Below are 20954 nucleotides of genomic sequence, written 5' to 3'. Positions count from 1 at the left end.
TCTCACGTACCCACCAACCCCCATCCTATCAGCCTGAGGTATGTTCAGAGTCATCCTTTCTCCCCTTGAGTCAGGCTGTCAGCACACAGATATTTCTTACCCATCCACATGCTAAAAACAGTTAGGCTTATATGACAACTAGGGCCCAAAGACAAGACCACTTTTACAGCACTCATGTAATGGACTTATGTAAGAGGCAGCACAAATGGCTTTTTAACTTGCACATGCATATAAACACACGCATCACTGAAAGCATGACTGCTCGGTAGGGATGTAACGATTCACTCAACTCACGATTCTATTCACGATTTTGAGTTCACGGTTCAATTAAAAAAAAACAATGACACAATGAGATTTAAGACAAATTATAAATTAAATGTGTCCTTTTATTATTGCTTGGACAAAATGCAGCATGTTTCTTTGTGAAATTGAAATAACACTATAGTATAATAATATACTAATATATAGCACTTGCATATTATTGCTCTTTTGTTGGTTTTGATTGTTTCTATTCTTCTCATTTGTAAGTCGCATTTCAAATTTGAAGAAGATACCATGAAAAATGAGATTCCTGCAATATTTTTTCTGAAACTATTTATTGTCCCCCCCACCCCCCTGTTTGAGGAAAAATAACCACCAAATGGATTGCATACAAGCTATGCAATCCATATTATATAATAACATACATATTATAATCATGCAGACACGGCCACATTCCCCACACAATACACACACATATAAAAAAAATGTAGAAGAAAAAAAAAAAAAACGTTTTTTTTTATGTAAAAAGCAGATCGCTAAGTTACGCCCCGCTCAGATGACAGCGTCATAGCCCGCGTCACACGCTGGCAGGAGGGAGCGCCAAATTCAAATAATCTATACACGGGTATCAATGACGTCACCTTTTTGTTGTGGCCGCCATCTTTAGGACCGTAGCGCCCGCGCCACGAACGTCTATGATTCCAGGGGAAATGGCAGAAACGGGCTGTGCTAACGTTAAAATCGCTCATCTCTCTGATAAAGAAAAGCAACGCTATTACAAGAAAATTGATATTTTGGGTTTTGATCCGTATTTACTTCCGAATCAACTTCTGACCCCGCTGAAATCTGTTGTTAACTTGCCAAACATGTCTTTTGGCGACATTTACATCTACCTCGTCCACAATCCTTCTCCATACAGCGGGGAGTCCCTCAAGGCATACAAGAGCACTGAAGCGTACATGTATTTTAAATCAGGATGGGTGAATGATCCTCGAGTTTATCATCTGGAGATGAAGAAACTTTTCTTATTTACAGGAAAGGTAAGATATTTGTTTACTTAACTTAACTAGCTAGTGGTGTAACAATACCCTAATTTCACGATTCGATACATATCAGAATACTAAACTCACGATACACAATATATTGTTACACCCCTACTAGCTACTCTACTAACTTGCTATGTGGTGCTAGCTAGGTGGCAAAGCTAGGTCAATGCTAGGATAATAATTAACAATTGCCAATCGAAAACATAATGTAGAAAATAGCTATGAGTCTTAGATAATGTTATATGTTGAACTTCATTGTTAATCTGGCTATATTGCAAATTTTTTAATTCTCAATTTGTGTTTCATACTTAAGGTTAAGCATTCACAAAACCTTTCTGTGACCCCAACACATCCCTGGATCACAGTCCAAGAGGACGGGACAGTGCTTATGGCTCATTGCACCTGTAAGGCAGGCCTAGGAGAGGTCTGCTCTCATGCAGCAGCTCTTCTGTACTCGGTGTTGGCTGCTGCTGATATTAAAAACGGGCAGGCTTGCACCGAGAAGCCTTGTGCTTGGGCTCAGACAAGTATGAACTCTGTCAGAGGGGTCCCATATGAAGAGATCTGCAACATCAGTTTCTCTCATAAACAAGAGCCATGTTCAAGCCGTGAAGATCAAGGTCCTGGTTGTCCTGATATCAGACCATCAGATAAAGACTGCCAAGCATTCTTTGAGGCGCTTCATAATAGTGAATTGCAGGAGTCCAAACCAAAGAAGAGTGCCATCCTCTCTGTCATTGAGGGCCACTCCCACAGGTAAGATGCTCTGCTCCACAGAGAGACTGAAAAGCTCTTTTGTGGCTTGCACATAATACTTTACAACTCATCTCAGTTATGACAGGGGAAAACAAAAACATGGGCTAATTATAATGAGTAATTACTACAGGACTAGAATATTTAACTGTACATTTGATCTTTTGTCACTTTAAATAGTCTGGACACTATATATTGTCACTTAAAATGTCTTGTTTCTGTTTCTCTATCACAGGTACATCCCAAAGGTGATGCAACTGGACTTGCCAGCTCCTCTTTCCACATTGTACTCAAGCACCTGGCTGGAGATGGACTTTTCCTTGCTGCTGATTGAGAGTACCAAGGTCTTTGATGATCTACATCTAACGAAGCAACAGGTAAACATTATAAACATTCTCCTTTTAGTTTGACCTACTTCATTTGTATTGGAGTGTAATATCCATAATGATCAGGCTGTTTTGGTACAACTCTTAATATTTCAATGTATCAGTTCAGGTGAAATAAATGATAAGCCTTTCCATTTTGAAAGTATTCCTATGGATGATTTTCTTGAATGTAATCAGTTTTAGTCAATCTATACACTTCAGTGGTAGTTAATCTCTAAATAGTCATGTGTCACTAACTTTTTGCCCAGTGTTTGATAGTTGAGGAGGAGACCAGGGAGCAAAGTAAATCTAGAGTATGGTTTGATCAGAGGGCAGGAAGAGTCACAGCGTCAGTTTTCAGTGAGGCAGCCAGAGCAGGCACACCTGCGTCCTTGATCAAAAGAATTTGCTATCCCCGTGCTTCTCGGTTCTCCACTGAGGCAACAAGGTACATCGATAACAGAACAGTTTCATAGGAGAGCTATTCTTAGACCTACTGTGCAAGACAACCATGCATAAAGCAAGATTAATTGGTCTAGTTTGTTCTAAGGCTTACAGCTTGTGTACAATAGTGCTTGCAAGTTTGTGAAGCCGCTGTTTATAAGCCAGTAAATCAATGCTTTTTTTTTTTTTTTTATTGTCATAATGCAACACCTGGTAAATGATAGACATGTTCACATTTGAATGTGAGAGCTTGTAGAATACAATGTGAGAACTTGCAGAACAAAAATCTGAACTTGTATGTTAAAATTTGCACTTGTAAAAAATATTCACACACGTGATCTGAATTTGAATTCACACAAAGAAAAAAAAAACACTGTCAAGAGAGCTTGCATCACAAAGTGGCAAATCTGTGCGCCTCGGCTTTTGCATTACATGTTTGCAGCTGTCATGTTTATGTACATATCAATCTACACATTTGTCAATATTTTTTTTCCTGTGACAGGTGTGTAAACATTTCTACAAGTGCAAATTTTCAAGTTACAAGTACAGATTTTTTTGTTCTGCAAGTTCTCACATCGTATTCTACAAGCTCTTACATTTTGCACCATACTGTATTAACCTGCATGCTTACATTCCAATCTTTGTTAGATGGGGTCAACAAAATGAGGACAGAGGAAGGGAAAGCTATGTTGCTATGATGCAAGACCACCATGAAGACTTCCAGGTGAGGGCATCAGGGTTCATCATCAACCCAGAACTCCCCTGGATTGGAGCATCACCTGATGGTGTGGTAGCCTGCACTTGCCATGGAGATGGCGTTTTAGAGATAAAATGCCCCTTCAAAACCAGGAACTGCTCCCTCACTGAAAGCTGCAAGGATTCCTCATTCTGTCTTGGCATAGGAGAGGATGGGGTCATGGCACTGAGACATTTCCACAAGTACATGTATCAAGTGCAGGCACAAATGCACATTGCAGAGGTGTGTTACTGTGACTTCATGGTGTGGACACCACAGGAAGTTTTCACCCAGCGAATTCTATATGATCCTGTCTTCTTCCATGATGCTTATGGCAAAGTGGTGAATTTCATCAAGACTGGAGTGCTCCCTGAGCTGCTGGGGAAATGGTATACAGCACCACGCCTTACTCCCATATACATCACAGCCACAAAACAGCCTGAAGTGGGATGCTACTGTGGTCAACCTGCAGGCACAGATGTCGTCATTTGCACATCTGCAAATTGTAGGCGAAAGCACTTTCACAAGACCTGCCTTAAGCTGACCAGGGTGCCTAAGACATGGAAATGTGTGGAGTGCAGAAAACAAGTTTAGTATTACCAGTCTTAAATATTAGAAGTGTGTGTGTGTATGTATAATATATATGTAATGTGTATATGTATATATTTATGTTTGTGTGTGTGTGTGTGTATGTGTATATATATATATGAGTATTTGTATTTTGTTACATTACAACACTGCCTAATAGAATGTGATGGAAAATGTATAAATTGCACATGTATTGTTACTGCAATGTGACCATGTACAATAAACATCACTAAAGTGTTGTAACTGAATGAATAACAATTTATTTCAAAAGTAATTTCAGCCAATATCAATATATACACATTTGTGATAGTCTACTTGTTTTAGAAACAAGTAAACAAGACAAACACAAAACAATTTTACATGAAACTCTTAAGTAACTAAGTAACAGACTTGTATAAAATACAAAGATCCAAATATATATTACATTTATACACAATTGTTTAGCATTGTGACACTAAGGAAAACAATGTTACTGACACCCATGCTATTGTGAGGGCACAACAGATTGGCAAATGTTGCACAGAGCACAGCACACTCTGACCATCTTGTCAAGAGATGTAAGCTCTCCTGGAGTTGCAGTCAGGCAGAGAGAAATGGGTATTGTGCTTTGTAAAATTGTGTACTTATTCCTCACAAGACCAATCACTCGTTCAACATGAATTCGAACAGCTGCTAGCCCCCTTGAATACTCAAGTTCACTTGGATGCAGTTGCTTTTTCCCTCTAGTAAAGGCAGGTATTTTGAGATGAGCACTGTACAATCCCACAGCATCTCCTACTGTGAACCCTCGATCTGCTAGGACCAAATCACCAGGTAACAGATTTTCCAGGTAGCCACAGTTCTCTGTAATGTGCCTGTCACTTGCTCGCCCTCCCCAGCCACGAGACACAAACGATATGACTCCCTGTGGAGTTATTGATATCAAGTACTTGGCAGTATTGTGGTGCTTATATTGTGAGTATGTTTGTGCTCGGGCTCTCAAGTTTTTAGGTCTCTCGATGAAAATTTCAAAGCAGTCTATTATGGATGTACAATTTCTGTAACTACTATTTTTGAAACACATGGGTAAACTAATTTGAATCTGTTCCTTACTGGGCCACATTATGAATCCAGACATCCTATCATGCAAGACATTTAACGTACTGTTAAAAATTCGGCCTGCAGTAGGCTTTGACACATGAAATATATATGAAAAGAAGTGCAGTGGTAAATTCAGTCTCATTCTCATTAGAGTCATTAAAAAGCTTTGAAAGGGATTCAATCCAGGTCCCACCTTAAGGAACTCTGACACAAAAGTGAAGACAACCATCAGCTTGGCAAAGGATGGAAGGCCAGTTAAGTCCTGCACCATGTCATCATTGTCCTTGAAGGTTTCCTGGCTGAAGGATAACTTGCTAACCTTTTCCCTGAGCTGATAAACCTCTGACCTCAGTGCAGTACACTCCTCTGTCAGTCTCCTCACAGTTTCATGGCAGGCTTCATTGGAGCATGGTACACTGCTCTCAGCATAGACTGCAGAATTACAGTAGCTGTGATCAGCTATCTGACCTCTAACGTTACCCTCCTGAGCTGAGGTGTACCCACAGTCATCAATCTGCATATGGCTGCTGTTGTCACAGGATGCCACCGGTCCAACATCATGCGTCCTTCTCTTTCTTTTGACAGCTTGCACTTGCTCAAATTTGCTGTAACTATTTATTTTTCTTTTGCGTTGCTCAGGTGTGAGATAAGCAAACAAACTTGGCACATAGTCGGGGTTTAATGGATTCTCGCTCTTCTGACCTACAGGGGTAGATTGAGATATAGTGATACATTAATGAACAGTGTCTGACACTAACAGGAAGGCTACACCGGGTAAGTGAAAAGCTCCGTTCGCGACGCGCAAAAAAAAGTTTTAGAAAACTAGTTGTTTTTTTATTACTTACGGTAGTAGTCAGTTCACTGATCATAGCAGACGGTTACAGCAGACGCAACGTGAACGAACACTTCAGTTACGTGCCTGGTGTAGCCTCCCTGTAACTTTACATCTTATTTTATCGTAGGGTTGCTAACATAGCTAGCTAGCTAACTTACCCGAAATAAAGTGTTCATTGCACAGTCTGGAGTGTTCTGTGGGAGTCCACTGATCCCTTTTAATGGCAGCTAACCATTTATGTCTCCTGTCAGTGTTTTTAGGAATATTATAAAACGTATGTCCCGTTTTTTTTGACTTGCTGTTATCACAGCCCACGGCACAGCAGATAGAAGGCATATTTGCTGTTTACTTCCGGTCCCTGGGCGGTCCTAAAGATGGCGCCGTCTTTAATGTGTGACGTCACAAGATATCCATGTATATTCCGCTTTTCTGAGACTTTTTTTTCCGTGGACGGTATCATTCTGTTTGTAAAACTGTATGCTACAACACCGTGTTGTTTTATTACCACCAAGACGCTGTTTTTGAGCGCAATTTATTCCATAACGGACGCGAACAATAACTCTCCCGAAGAAATGAAACGTAAACAAAGGAATATTCATCCTTATTACAACGTTATTGCTTCGCTGGACTAAAAGTGCTCGCTGGGATGTTGTTCTGTGGACCCTTACCTCTCTAACTAAACTGGGATTTCAGCAGTGGACGCGTTTGTGGCTCGTTATTACAATGATAAAGGTACGTACGGCTTTTTTATTCTGCCTGTTTTGATGTGTACTGCTTACACAAATGTAGCAAATACATTCCTTATAAGCTTTTCATCAGAAAACAGCGATCTGTCGCCGATGCTTGAGGCTTAGACCTTAAGAATGATATATAGTTTGCCAAGATTAATGATATTCTTTCACGTTAAATTCATTCATAAACATTAAACTAGTGCGCCGTCGCTCTGGTAAATGTTAACAGGTTAATATTCAGTACACATGCACGAAGTGTAAAACGAGAAGGGCATAACCTTACGAAAAAAGAAAACGCGCAAATATCGCGGTTGCTGCATTCCTCTGTGGGTTATGCATGTCAATTGAGATATTGCGGTTATCGCGACAGCCCTAGTTTGAACAAATGTGTGTTGGATGTGTACACACACTTCCATCCTATAATGATAAAAATGGATAAAAATCCACCCAGTGTTTTTTTTAAATCCCTATTTTAAAATCCCCATTCTCAACTCAGGCTGTTCTGAGAGCCCTATCAGAATGACGTAGTTCTGTATAGGTCGCTCCCACAATAGTTGATTGACAAGACCGTCTTACATTATTATACCGCACATTATTAGGAAAGGCGATTTGCAAAGATTCATGAAAAACCCTTATGCTCACTTCTGTAGATGAAGCTGGATCACAAATGATTTGCGCAAACATAGATGCAATTAGGCAGATCGGGATCGTCGCATTCCCTTCAAAAACAAAAGTAAAGTTAATCCTCTGCGTCTTCATCGGCTCAGATGACGGGAGCAAATGACGACTGCTATGTTCATTATTACATCCAGCAACAAAACACCTCAATCGCTTAATCAGAGACATCTAGTCTTCCCCTGCACCAGAGTCGACACACTGGCGGACAGCTCTCAGCTCACTCAGGGCGGGTCTAAGGTAAGACAACCTTGTCAATCAACTCTCGTGGGAGTGGCCTGTGCAAAACTACGTCATACTGACAGGGCTCTCAGAACAGCCTGATTTGAGAAAGGGGATTTTAAAATAGGGATTTAAACACTGGGTTAGGGATGCGCGATATACCGGTCCTGGAAAAATACCGGTATATATTATTTTTCAAATGGTACGATATCATAATTTTGCTCAATTCGGTATTTCATACGCTGCAGTTACGAAGTGCTTCCCAAATTGCTGCGCAACCGGTAAAATGCGACAACAGAACAATGCGATGGATCAAACAGATTAAACTCTATCAACGCACCTGAAATTAATAAACAAAGAGAACAGTAGAAGTGAAATATGGCATTACTTTGGATACAAAACAGATGACAAAGGTGAACGAACTGACCTTACTGCACCTGTATGCAAGCGTTGCTATAAATCATGTGCTTCCACAGAGACAACACATCAAACCTTTTTAAGCACTTGTCGCTTGTTCATCCTGATCTTTTCAGGTGAGTGCATCATTCATAAATTCAGATTTTATTTGAACTTTTATTTACAACTGATCAAAGCACATACAGGTGTGATACAGTAAGATCAAACGTGCATGTGAGACACGCTAGAACCAGTGAAGTTTTGGTCACGTAATATACACTTGCATTTCATACAATCGAATATTAATTGGATTTGAATTGAGCAATAATTTTGCTATATTCATTTTAGTATCAATGATATGAAGGCAATATTTCTAATACGCTAATATGAAGATGATTTTGAATATTACTTTGACTGTTAGAATAACACTTTACAATAAAGCAATATTTATTGCCTTAATTGCGCAACCTTAGTTGCATTTTTTTTCTTCAAACTCAGTCAAAATGTAACCTATGTTCCCGGGCATTTTGTTTGCACTGAAAAGATAAGAAGATTTGAATACATTTTCATCTTATTACTTCAGTTAGCCTATTTTTTATTTTTTTTTCCTCCAACATCAAAATGTAACCTTATGTAAATGTTCCCTGTAGGTTTTTTGTTAGTTTGATAAAAGTTATTAAGATATGAATCTGTTTTTATTATTATTATTCTTATTATATTTAATAAAACTGTTCTAAATTCACTTATATTTTGAGGCTGGTTATTTGTCACCTATGGTATCGGTTTAGTATCGATACTAAGGTATTACATTCTGGTATCGTACCGAAGCCAAAATTATGGTATCGAGCCATCCCTACACTGGGAGGATTTTTATCATTATAGGATGGATGTGTACAGTACACACACTTCCAACACACATTTATGTTCAAACAACTTGTTTGCAACCGATGACCCCTTTAAGATGAATTTTTACATGGATATTTCATTCTAAATTTACATCGTATACAGTGAAAGATTTAAAAAAGCTGCCTTATAGCTTGAGCTTTCTCTGAATAACAACGCAGATATGCGTGTGCACGGCTGGCTAAAGAGATGAGTGTAATCTGGGTCTGTATTTAAGGTGTTTATTGTGTTTGAACTGGTTTTGAAGATGACAAACTTGCCATTGCTTGTGGATCTTGTTGCGAGTCTCTCAGACGAAAGAGCCTCATATGTTTGCTGAGAGTGACGAAAGGATGTAAAGGAAAGGTTGTGCAGAAAGCGCTTATATGGAGATGGAGCACACGGTCACTCTTTTAGGACACTCCAAATGCTGAATATTGTAGACAAACCACATTAGCCCAAAATTAAGGCTCACTCATGAATTATGCAGTCACTTATTTCAACTAGATAAAATGTCAACGTGTTCTTCCAATGAAATGTCAGACTTCTCTCTGGTGATGTATGCAGCAGCAGGACACCAATCATTTTTATGTTTCTGACTTATAGTGAAATTATGAAACAGTCACATGAACTGAAAACTGAAAATATAAACTAAAAACAACTCATCACTAAACAATTGTAACAACATGCAGTGCTGCAGTTCTTATGAGAGCAGGCTACATAGAACCGGTCAGATGAGGACCAAGCCAGAGTCATTTTACTTTAAAAACATCAATCCATATGTGATAAAAGCAAACATCTGATAAGCATGGATCAGTGATTTCACATTCTACCAATACTCTATGATTATACAATGTTACTAGCATTAATCAATAAAGGTACAGCTTCATACAACAGCAGACACGATACCATGACAAACCAGCAAACAAAGCACAGAGGCTGGCAGACCAGCTGCCTTCCTAATTCAATCCTTCTTATCCAACACTCGATTATATAACGTCATTGCTTACTACTCAGAGCTCAGACTGAAAGTATTATCCTGCTAAATCATTATCAGCCTCATCCTGCTATATGTGCCACACAGATCCAGCTGCAACAATGGGAAACGTTTTGAAGGTATAAGCTAAACAATCACATAAGCTTCAAAGTTATTAGGGAGGGCATGCATGGCACATGGCGCATAAGAATGATATCATCACACAATCTGTGATATGAGGAGTAAGATTAACACCAAACACCTACATATGCTTGGTGCGTTTCCTTTCTCTACATTACCTGCAACATGCAGAGCGGAGATGTTAAACATAAAACACTAAACATCACCTTATGTGGGTTTACTTTAGTGAGCAAATGCATTATTTTTATTAGAAGTATAAGAATACTATGACAATATCTTATGGATGCAACAATATGAAACTTTTCTGGCTGCTAATAATTACTATAATAAAGACTACCTTTAAGTGAACATTATGATGGCCAATGTAAAAGTAAAAATAGAAGAAATGATCATGATGCAAATAAATATTCAATTTTGATTAAAACAAATAGTGTGGTGCATGGATGATGTATTTTTGTTGGCTAAAACCAAGAATCGAGTTAGTGTTTTAGAGTTTTTGGTTCCATTGTCCTGAAGTCAATGGCTTTTAAAACGGAAATGCCTAAAATAAGGTCTGTTGTAAACAACCTCAAGATAATTTAATGTTTTATTCTAAAACATTAAATAGATAAGTAAAAACCATGTGATTATTTTAAACTTGTCTTGACAAAGGTGTTTGCCTAAATAGGATTAGAGGTTGTCATCATCAAACCGAGAAAGCCTCATTGGGGTAATCACACTTTTGCAAATTATTCCATTTCGAAATTTCAGGGAAATTGTTCTTTTTTTAAATAAAGACTGAAAGATTTGTCAGAAACTAAATGATGCTGACGTTGAAATCATGCGACCATGATTATGTTTGTTTATAGCCTACATTTAGCTTTTTACTTATGCTGATTGTATTTAAGCATAAACTTAATAGTCACAGAGCTTATTTTTTCTACAAATATCCCAAAAGCCAATGGAAAAATTCTGCTGTTTTTGTTTTTTTTGTCGAGGGAAGCAAGCTGATGCTAACAAAACATGTCATCAAAAACATGTCATCAATGCAGCGCTCCATTACAGTCAACACAGTGCGAGTTGAAATGTCAACCCACACTTACATGCTGAGAGGAGTGAACACAAAGGTTCCCAACAGAGGACATTCCCATGTTTTAAACAGCAGCTGAATGATCGGTTCACTGTTCATTAATCAATGAAACTGAAAACAATGCAAACTCAGAAAGCTGAGGTTGTAATGGAGGGTTTTTCCCCAGTTTTTACATCACTGCAGACTGTGTACTCAGTCATATAGGGAACATGGGGCCCCTCCCCTTATGGCCATGCTATGTTGCCCACAAAAGGGGCCAAGGAGGGTTTGTTTTATCCAGACGGATAGCATAACAGTTATTCTTTGTATGGTTTCAATGCCAAGTGAGAAAATGGACTCAATGACCAAGGGGTGGTGTTTCCAAGGCAACCTGAAGCCCACTCCAAGACCCAAAGTGGGTGATGGGGAGTTTAGAGTGGGACATGCTTAGCAGGTCAATTTTTTTACCGTCTCTAGGGATGATGGGTCATGACTAGTCATGAACAAGCCAATTAGTACAGCTAATCATTCTAAGCAAAAAAAAACTCTGAGAAGCTGAGATTTTAAATTCATCCCCATTTAAATCACTGCAGCTTACATGGACATGAACAATGTTGAGCATTTAAAGTCACAAAGTTAAACTTAATTTAATAAGCATTCATAATAATTCTGTTAAAGGGGACAGTTGTTTATGCCTCACAAAGAATTCAAGGCTTGCATATGAGCCTGTGCATTTTGTTGCTGGAGGCGTGGAGGAAGATGTCACAGAAATATGTAACATTCTTAGCTATTATAAGTACAGAAGAAGGAAATGGACAGGAGGAGGAAAAGAAAGAATAAGAAAGAGAGAGGAGAAGAGCCTCTGGCTGTGGGTCTGATTGTGTGCCAAAGCAGCGCCATGTCCTGCCCATAACTGCAGGCTGTGTGTTTCTCTCACTATTTTAACTTTATTCCCTCTAAACTCTTTTTTTTTTTTTTTTTACCCTCACTGCTCATTGAAAACAATCACTCATGTGGCAACATAAAGATAGAAGCAGACTAAAGAGAGCAGGACAGGAGACACATGTGAGGAGTGCTCTTACTAATCTCCTTTCTGAAGTCAAACTGTAGATCAAGATCAACCACTAAAACAGAGTGAACTTACAAGTATTTGTTAGCAGAGTCGGTTCTGCACCATTTTGTTCCATTTTAAAAGAAATTAGAGATCACATGACATGCAGTTTGAACACAGCAAATCTGATTAAACTTAACCCATCTGTCTTCTATAAGTACTGCAAGCTTTCCTTAAAAATCTGATATACTTAGAGTAATCGTTTCTCACATAACTCAAATATCCTGCTTTTTTAAAACTAGATTTAAAAAACTGAATATTCTGACTATTTTTGTAATTTTGCAACTAAATAAAGGACCATTCTGCAAAGCCCCAAATGCTGAAAGAAGATGGTAACAATACATGCAGGTTCTCTGTTACTTGCCCCCTCTACACCTTGCAAATTATCTGGATATTTACTGTCTCAAAGAAAAAGAAATACATCTATTCTTTAGTGTGACCTTTTAAACTTTTTTGCAATCTGAGATAGTTTTAAAGACTAAAAAACATGACAACTCAATTCAGAAATATATGGCCTTCCACACCTATTTTATATTTGAAACAGAAAACATTAATTTTACCTTCTAAATACAAGTCTCTGGTCCCATGCACGCTCCATCTGTGCATGTTATTCCAAAGAAAACTACATTCATGTAATTGAAGCGACTTTACTTTTTAGATGATGCTGTGAAACACTTGCTGTTCTGGTATGTAATGCAAATTATGGAAATAAGGGATTAAGTGAAGTGACATACTGCCAAGTATGGTGACCCATACTCGGAATTCGTGCTCTGCATTTAACCCATCCAACGTGCACACACACAGCAGTGAACACACACACACCGTGAACACACACCCGGAGCAGTGGGCAGCCATTTAAGCTGCGGCGCCCGGGGAGCAGTTGGGGGTTCAGTGCCTTGCTCAAGGGCACCTCAGTCGTGGTATTGAGGGTGGAGAGAGCGCTGGACATTCCCTCCCCCCACCTACAATCCCTGCCAGCCCGAGACTCGAACTCACAACCTTTGGATCACGAGTCCGACTCTCTAACCATTAGGCCACGACTTCCCCGTTAAAAATAAAATGTTTACGTGTTGCTTTATGTTGATTTTAGATTCTTTGGTGGCTCTTTTCTGAAAGTCTTGCAAACATGGGAAAAAAACAACAACAATTACGTAATAAAAGCTAGCAAAGTATGCCAAATAACAACAGGTATTTATGAGCTGTGAGTTTGTACATATGATGCGATTCTTATGCAACTCACCATTTTTTTTTCTCCTCAAAATTTTAAAAATCTAATTTTTTCCATTTACCTTTACTTACAAGGTTACATTGCTAGAACCAAATGCAGACATCTTTCTGTCTCACATTTCTAGCATATCAATTATTGTGTAAAAGCACAGTAATACAAGCTCTGTAATCAGCCATTATAAAAATAGTAGCGAGTTCGCATATCAGCCCGTTATTAAAACCATCAGTCTGATAGGATGTCCGACGGCAGACACGGGGTGTAATTGTGTTCTCGTCTCACACAGGTACAAGCATCAGCACCCGGTGTGCTTAGTCAACATATGACCAACCCTAATCCACCACCTGTCCACGGTGGATGCCACATCAGCCTGGCACAGAGCGCAAGCTCAGTTTATCATTGACATCATGCACATATTTGATTGCATTAAACATTCTCAAAGTAACAGAGTTTGCTACAGTGATCAGGGCAAATTTAGGCTCGAAATTTCAGCCTGTTACTTTTAAGCGATTCATGGTCTGAAAGAGTTTCTATGAGGCTTTACCTATACACTAAACTTGAAAAACAAAAACTGACCATAGTTCATGATAATGGCCATAAAAAGTGCTGTCACAAAATTAACATATATATAAGCTGATGCTAAAGTTCAACAAAGCCTTCAAAAAATGAAAAACACACATAAAATACTACTAAAATCGTTAAATGCTCACATACAGATTTGGGAAGCCTAACAACACATGGTGGGCTGTCTGTTTTCTGCACATTGTGTACCCTCTATCCACAATTTACATTCATAGTGGACAGCTGGTGGTCCAGTAACGTTACTACCTTCAACAGGCTGTCAGTACATTTCTTTACAAGATGCAAGCAATTCCACAATAATAAATGATATAAAAAAGTATTTGGCTCATATTATTGGACGTCTTCTGTCAAGAAGTTTAAAAATACATCCCATCTCTGAGGCTAGTGAACTAACGTTAGCATCTAGCGTGAACCTATCATTAGAAACACAAATGATGTCGTTGTCAAAATATCAGTGTTTTTATAGCGCAGCTTGACAGGTAGAGACATTATAATAGCATTTCAACATCCAAAATATTTTGACTCACCAGCACAGGAGAGCTAAAACGGCGCACAGCAACAACACGTGCAGCTTCTTCATTATCTTCCCGCGGGGACCAACATCCTCGCTTTTTTATCTATTCACCTCTAATACTGACGGCAGTGGCCAAGACTAGCTAATAATGCTAATTGTTTACAACTGTATTAAGGTAAGGGGGTGTGTTTGGCGGTCCAAAACAAACAGTTGGGCTAGTTTCTCTTTTAACCCCCGCCCCCCCCCCGGTTGAGAAGCGCTGGCTGCCTGACTGCTTCTCTTCTGCTGCTGTTGCTTCGGCTGCCCGGCGCTTACGGCTCCTGCTGCCCTAGCCTCGGCCAATAGGAATCGAGTATTACTTTAACCCCGCCCACTCCTCGAGGTCTAGATGAGTTGGAAGTTTTGTCATCAGACGCGTCACCTCAAAGCTTTTAAGATTAAAAAAATTTAAGAGATTTGAAATATTGCTAGAACATTCATATGGGAGCATAATTCAGATACTTTGTTATATTTAACCCCTTTCGTGTTTAATTCTTGTGGGGTTTAAAACATGAGAATGATCTCTCATAGGCAGATCAATTCTTCGACATTATAAACACTTCAATATCGGTTTAACAGTTAAATTACTAGCCTAACTCCTTTTTATTAAAAAATATAAGCTTTGTTTTTAATAACTTCATTTTAGGTTTTGAGAAAAACGTTTACTGGATTGTGTGCCACCCATAGAAAGTTTCAGTCGCAATACTTTTGGCCCTTTATCAGAATTATATATATATATATATATATATGTGTGTGTGTGTGTGTGTGTTTAAATGAACTGGGTGAAGCTATTATATGCCTAATTTTGAATTTTTCTGCATGTTTTATATTTCCCCTGGGGATATCAATTATTGTATTATTATGCATAAGGAAAATGATTATTTTCGAAATAAAAAATGAGAAAAGAACCGGTTCTTTTCAATTCGCTGAAATGAGTCCGACTTTCTCATCACTGCTGTACTTTCGTACAGAACTACATTCTGCAGAAGACACTACATTTCCCATAATGCAACAGTCAAGGACGTCGCGTTATATGCCAGTGTACGTTATACGTGCACATAAATATTTAATACGTTCTCGTAAAACACGTGTTCGCTAATTTTAAACAATTTTTTATTAATTTCTTATAAAAATAGGAAGTACCTGTGCTGGCAGATTTAGAAACCTTAATAACATTTCTACGTTTGTGAGGCGGGGTCCTGAAGTCACAGCACTCCCAACTCGTTTGGTGAGCTGTCCCGAGAAGCTGCTGAAGTTTACATAAGAACAACTTTCATCGGTTGTTGATAAAGTTTTTGAAATCTATGAAGATGCGGTGGAGTATGAAGGTGTTGAGAGTGTGTGTGGCGTGTTTATCGTTGTGTGTTTCTGTGATCAGCGCTTTCTCTCAGTCTCTGGACAGTGACTTTACCTTCACTCTACCCGCCGGACGCAAGGAGTGCTTCTTCCAGACGATGAAGAAAGACGCTTCGCTGGAGATCGAGTACCAGGTACATCTGGAGGTTTCACTCTGATCCAGCCTGCTTGTTGGTGATACTGGATATACAGCAAGACGTTATAACTTCATCATTTTATTGGATACTGCCTACATTCGTGTTGTAGTATTAATTAAAGTTACAACATATACATGGATTAAAACATATGACATGAATGAAAAATTAATAATTTTTTTGTTTATGTAAACATTTTAAGTGAAAGTGAGTGACTATACTTTTTTTCTGTATAGCAAGAACAATGTAGTAAAATATAGGTTTAAAAAAAATAGATCACATTTAATTATATTAATATTTTTGTATTTATTCTTGTAAAAAGTTTTTCTTAATTAACATTTAACATGTTTTTTGCCAATTAGCTGGTTGCAAAACAAACAATAATTCTCTTTTAAACATGATCTAATGCAACACAGTATGCTGCATTATAAAAAGGAAACTTGAAGTTGTGACACAACACTGAAGTTGGAGAAGTGACACAATGGAGCTAAAGGTCATTTTCGGAGAAGGAAAAGTACCAAAAGGACTGTGATTCTGTATCTTGCCCACAGCAGTGGGGGCGTGAGGGCAGAATCAGCAGATCCTTCTGGTGACTCCTCATTAATGGAAATCTGTGTCTGTGTGCAGGTTCTGGATGGAGCGAGTCTAGATGTGGACTTCTACTTGCAGTCGCCCAGCAGTCACATTATAGCCACTGACTACAGAAAGTCTGATGGGGTTCATACGTACGTATCAGTTTAATCATACACACTGAGCCAATTACTTACTGATTATCTGTGCTTGACCCTTCTTCATTTTTTGTTACTTTTTTTTACTTCAGAGTGGAAACAGAAGATGGAGACTACATGTTCTGTTTTGATAATACATTCAGTGCGGTTTCTGAGAAAGTCATCTTCTTTGAGTTGATTTTGGACAATATGGGAGAAGGCGAGGAATCGGAGGACTGGAAAGCGTACGTGCAGGGAGCAGACCTTCTGGACATGAAGCTGGAGGATATCATGGTATGGAAAACACGTGCCAAAGAAACGAGTGTCTCAGTCAGCGCGTGATGTATAGTACCGTTCAACAGTTTGGGGTTGGTAGTTTGTTTGTTTTTGAACGAATTAAAGAAAGACATTATTAATACTTTTAGTCAGTAAGGATGCATTAAATTGATCAAAAGTGAGAGTAAAGACATTTACAAAGACGTTCTATGCATCAAAAACTACTGAAACAAATATTCATCAGTTTCCACAAAAATGTTTGGCAGCACAGCTGTTTTCAACACTGATAATAGAAAGAAATATTCTGGAGTAATGACTTCTGAAATTCATCACAAGGCTAAATTACATTTTAAATATTAAAATAGAAAACTGTTAGCTTTTTTATTTTTTTAAATATTATTGTTTTTACTGTATTTTTAATCAAATAAATGCAGATTTGGTAAGCATAAGAGACATCAAGGAGTTTTTCCATATGAAAAATAATATAATAAAATAGTCTATATTCAATCTACATTTTACTAGTCATACTCAGCGCTACAACATTTAGCTAAAATGGCTCTTTGTTTAGTAAATGATATTTAAGAACTTGTAAGCAGTAATCAGGAAATGTATATATTGGGAATTCACTGGTCAGAAGGTGTGGTAGCCCCAAACTATTGTTATGGAATGTGGACAAGCAAGACTATTGTTCAGTAAATGAATATGTCACTGACACTATTGAAATGCACTTACATTGTGGTTAAATCCACTTTTTGATTCCAAGTAAGTGCAATAATTAACTTCCTATTCACAGATGTCAGTGTTTGGGCTTAAACACTCAGGTTTCACTGAGCATATGGCAGCAGTCGGCCGCTCTGTCCGTTAAGGTGACATTTGTTTGAACCGAAGCAGTATAGATAACCTGACAAGGCATGCCAACTACCAGCATGCAGTGCAGCACAGGTGGTGTCAGTGTGACCCTGAGTGCTTGTGAAATAGTCTGATAGTAAAGGACCGGGGACCGCTAGCCAAATACTTGACTGTTGTTCTTAAAAGAAGTGTATATAAACTGATTCTACGTTAACAAGCTATTTCAGGAAGCAAAAGGAAGTTTTCCAATTAAAATCACATCTGTGCAGGAAATTGTGTGTTCCTGTTGGGTCAAAGTTCTGATGTTGACTTTGTTTACCTGCCATTGTTTCAGAGTGGAGATATTATCGATTTCTTAGACTTTGTGTGGGACTGCTTATGTCTCGGCAGTTGGTTATTTTTCCTTTAATCCTGAAGACGTAAAGTTATTTCAGGTTTATTTGTTGAGAATACTGATTAAAAACACATTTTCCTCTCTTATCCTCTGGAACTGAGAGTCAAATATTGATTCTTTTTTTTAAACAACTTGATACTTCTATTCAGCAAGGATGCATTAAATTGATCAAAAGTGACTGTACAGACACTTATAATGTTCTTGAGCAGCAAATCGGCATAGAGTGATTTAATGAAGTAATGATGCTGAAAATTCAGTTTTCATCACAGGAATAAATTATATTTTAAAATATATTCAAATAGAAAACAGTTGTTTTAGATTGTAATAATATTTCAAGATTTTTACTGTATTTTTCGATCAAATAAATGCAGCGTTGATGAGCATATTAGACTTCTTTCAAAATAATATTCAGTGTTAGTGTATGCAAGTAATATTCACATTCAGAGTGCGTGTTTCTTTGCAGGACACCATCAACAGCGTGAAGTCTCGACTGGGAAAGAGTCTTCAGATCCAGACGTTGCTGAGAGCCTTCGAAGCCCGCGACCGCAACCTGCAAGAGAGCAACTACGAGCGGGTCAACCTGTGGTCGTGTACCAACCTTGTCGTCATGGTGATCGTATCCGGGGTCCAGGTGTACTTGCTGCGCAGCCTCTTCGATGACAAGAGGAAAACGCGCACATAGCTGCCTCTACTGCTGCTGATTGAAAAACACAAACACACACCTCTGTCCGTCTCTCTTTCCTTACATATTCAGCTCCATCCTCCGTTTGCGCCCATCAAGTGTCCTTGGACTGATAACAGCTGGAGTCTGTCCTCCTCCACACTTTTTTATGTCTCAAGACAATCATTTTCTACTTGACTAAGCTGATAAAATGAGAGATTGAAGTTGATCTCTAAGCTGCTGCTATGTGACAGATCTAACCAGGAGCATGATGTTTTTAGTTTTAAATCTATATAGACTATCAGTGAACGAAGAGTTTTGTGTGACGTGCAGTTACTGATATCTTCCAGGAATCGATAAGAATACACTGATATGCAGCAAGTTTCCTGTTTTTGTAACAAGCAAAAGTATTTTGAAATTTTTCCAGTTTAAAGTTTATGAGCCATACTGTATGATGTCTAAAATATTGAATGCTTTTTCATACATTAACCACACCCACGCCCATTTTCAGTTTGCTTTACTTGTCTGTTACTGATAATTTTACGAAGAGACGCACCCAATACTCAGATGCTGTGACTCTTTTCGTATTAACAATTTTTAAGAGTTCATGGTGCTCATTTTTTTTGTCTGGGTCTATTAATTTATTACAACATACATTAAAAATGCAATTCATACCTACTGTGACATGAATTCACTTCTAATTTCTGAATTAAAATTTATTTAGATGTTTTTGGTTGGTGGGGGGTGGGGGGGGGTTGGACATGAAGTAAAAAATGTTGACATGATATCATAATGAATATAAAAATTTTATTTAATTATATTTTTTATTTTAACTGATTTAACATTTTAACTTAACATTTATTTCACTAATAATTATTCAAAAACTATTATCCACCAAATCAGAGTTATGTAATGTCACCAATTTGCTGGGGAAAAAAACTATGATCAAAGGGAGATGATCTTTAAAGTCTTTTCAAGCATGAGTTCATTTGACCTTTTTATTACAAGACAAGGTTAGTTCAGATTGTAAAATGTCATGAGTCCTTAAAAACGTAATGATATTAATGAATAATTCATGATATTCGTTTAAAAAAGAATACCTTTTTTTTCACCTTGAAAACCACATTTTAAAGCATAACTTACACGCATGTATTCAAGGTTTTAAGAATTTTTTTTTTTTCTTGATTAGACCACATGACATTTTTTTTTTTTTAAATGGTATGAATACAAAGAGAAATTGACATTTGCTTTGAATTAGACTTTCAAAAGATTTTTTTTTTTTTTTTTTTTTTTTAAATGATCCTAACCTTGTATTCACACATGAGGTATGCCAACTTAATAGCAGTCTTCTTAGAAGGCCCGGACAGTGCCAAGCTGAATATGACTGAGCTCTATAAATCTCTGGAGGCTTCAGCAGCACTAGTAATAACAGCAGTAGCTCAATCCTTCATCTGTCACTGACAGCAGCCTGGGCTTCAGTGTGCTTGAGAACTCATTCAGAGGCCGGACTCCTCTTCCCTGGTGAATGTGCTGCAGTATTTTAATGGCTGTTGTGTTGTTGCAGTGCAGGAACATTTGCCGTGTGCAGTTGCTCTCTCTATCTAGTGACGCTTGAGCTATTTCTGTGTTGTTACTACGACAACCATCTTCCACTGAGAGTCTCTGGTCCTGTGGGAAGCTGCTCTCTCAGTGCTGATGAATGAAGTTTACTGCTCTTTTTTGATCAAATCACTCTCTTTTGTGCTTGAGATTTCAATTTCAGTATATCATAGTTGCACTGCTTTTCAGTTTATCTACTAAGAGCCAGTTTAACATTTTTTGTTACGTTTTAGTTGAATAAAGCTTCATTATGAATCATGTGGATTTTCTGAAATGTGCTTGATTTGAATTGTTCCACAGAAATCTTGAATTGGTTTTCTTATTGCAT

General features: G+C 38.1%; 3 protein-coding genes across 4 annotated transcripts in view; 1 reads left to right on the top strand and 2 right to left on the bottom strand.

Moving 5' to 3' along the window:
* Positions 1-14917, bottom strand: part of LOC306879990 (SUN domain-containing ossification factor-like) — a 69041-nt gene extending 54124 nt beyond the window's left edge. For both annotated transcript variants that reach the window (XM_079433237.1, XM_079433238.1), the window contains exon 1: positions 14625-14917. In XM_079433237.1, the coding sequence (XP_079289363.1) occupies positions 14625-14677 (53 nt within the window). In that variant the 5' untranslated portion in view covers positions 14678-14917. The remainder of the gene's footprint in view (positions 1-14624) is intronic.
* Positions 4433-6472, bottom strand: LOC306879991 (uncharacterized protein). Its single transcript, XM_079433239.1, has 2 exons — positions 6267-6472; positions 4433-5975 (listed from the first exon to the last, which is right to left on the bottom strand). Exons 1-2 carry the CDS (start codon positions 6442-6444, stop codon positions 4678-4680), a joined length of 1476 nt encoding a protein of 491 aa, XP_079289365.1. The 5' UTR covers positions 6445-6472; the 3' UTR covers positions 4433-4677.
* A 746-nt stretch (positions 14918-15663) lies between the features above and the next one.
* Positions 15664-20883, top strand: LOC306880043 (transmembrane emp24 domain-containing protein 5-like). The gene is made up of 4 exons (XM_079433314.1): positions 15664-16140; positions 16768-16865; positions 16961-17141; positions 18830-20883. Exons 1-4 carry the CDS (start codon positions 15955-15957, stop codon positions 19046-19048), a joined length of 684 nt encoding a protein of 227 aa, XP_079289440.1. The 5' UTR covers positions 15664-15954; the 3' UTR covers positions 19049-20883.
* Positions 20884-20954: the final 71 nt, after the last annotated feature.

The sequence above is a fragment of the Barbus barbus genome (assembly GCF_936440315.1).
Source record: "Barbus barbus genome assembly, chromosome: 14".
In the NCBI taxonomy this organism is placed as follows: domain Eukaryota; kingdom Metazoa; phylum Chordata; class Actinopteri; order Cypriniformes; family Cyprinidae; genus Barbus; species Barbus barbus.
Note: the sequence above shows the minus strand (reverse complement) of the source record. Positions and strands in the feature narration are given on the sequence as shown.

What these genes read in the sequence shown, in the direction of transcription:
- LOC306879991 (XM_079433239.1), bottom strand. Translation starts at nt 6,444, where the DNA reads ATGCCTTCTATCTGCTGTGCCGTGGGCTGTGATAACAGCAAGTCAAAA. An exon ending in CAATGAACACTTTATTTCGG is followed by an intron (nt 5,976 to 6,266) that starts GTAAGTTAGCTA and finishes CTACCCCTGTAG; the next exon opens with GTCAGAAGAGCGAGAATCCA.
- LOC306880043 (XM_079433314.1), top strand. Translation starts at nt 15,955, where the DNA reads ATGAAGATGCGGTGGAGTATGAAGGTGTTGAGAGTGTGTGTGGCGTGT. An exon ending in AAGTCTGATGGGGTTCATAC is followed by an intron (nt 16,866 to 16,960) that starts GTACGTATCAGT and finishes TTTTTACTTCAG; the next exon opens with AGTGGAAACAGAAGATGGAG. An exon ending in TGAAGCTGGAGGATATCATG is followed by an intron (nt 17,142 to 18,829) that starts GTATGGAAAACA and finishes GTTTCTTTGCAG; the next exon opens with GACACCATCAACAGCGTGAA.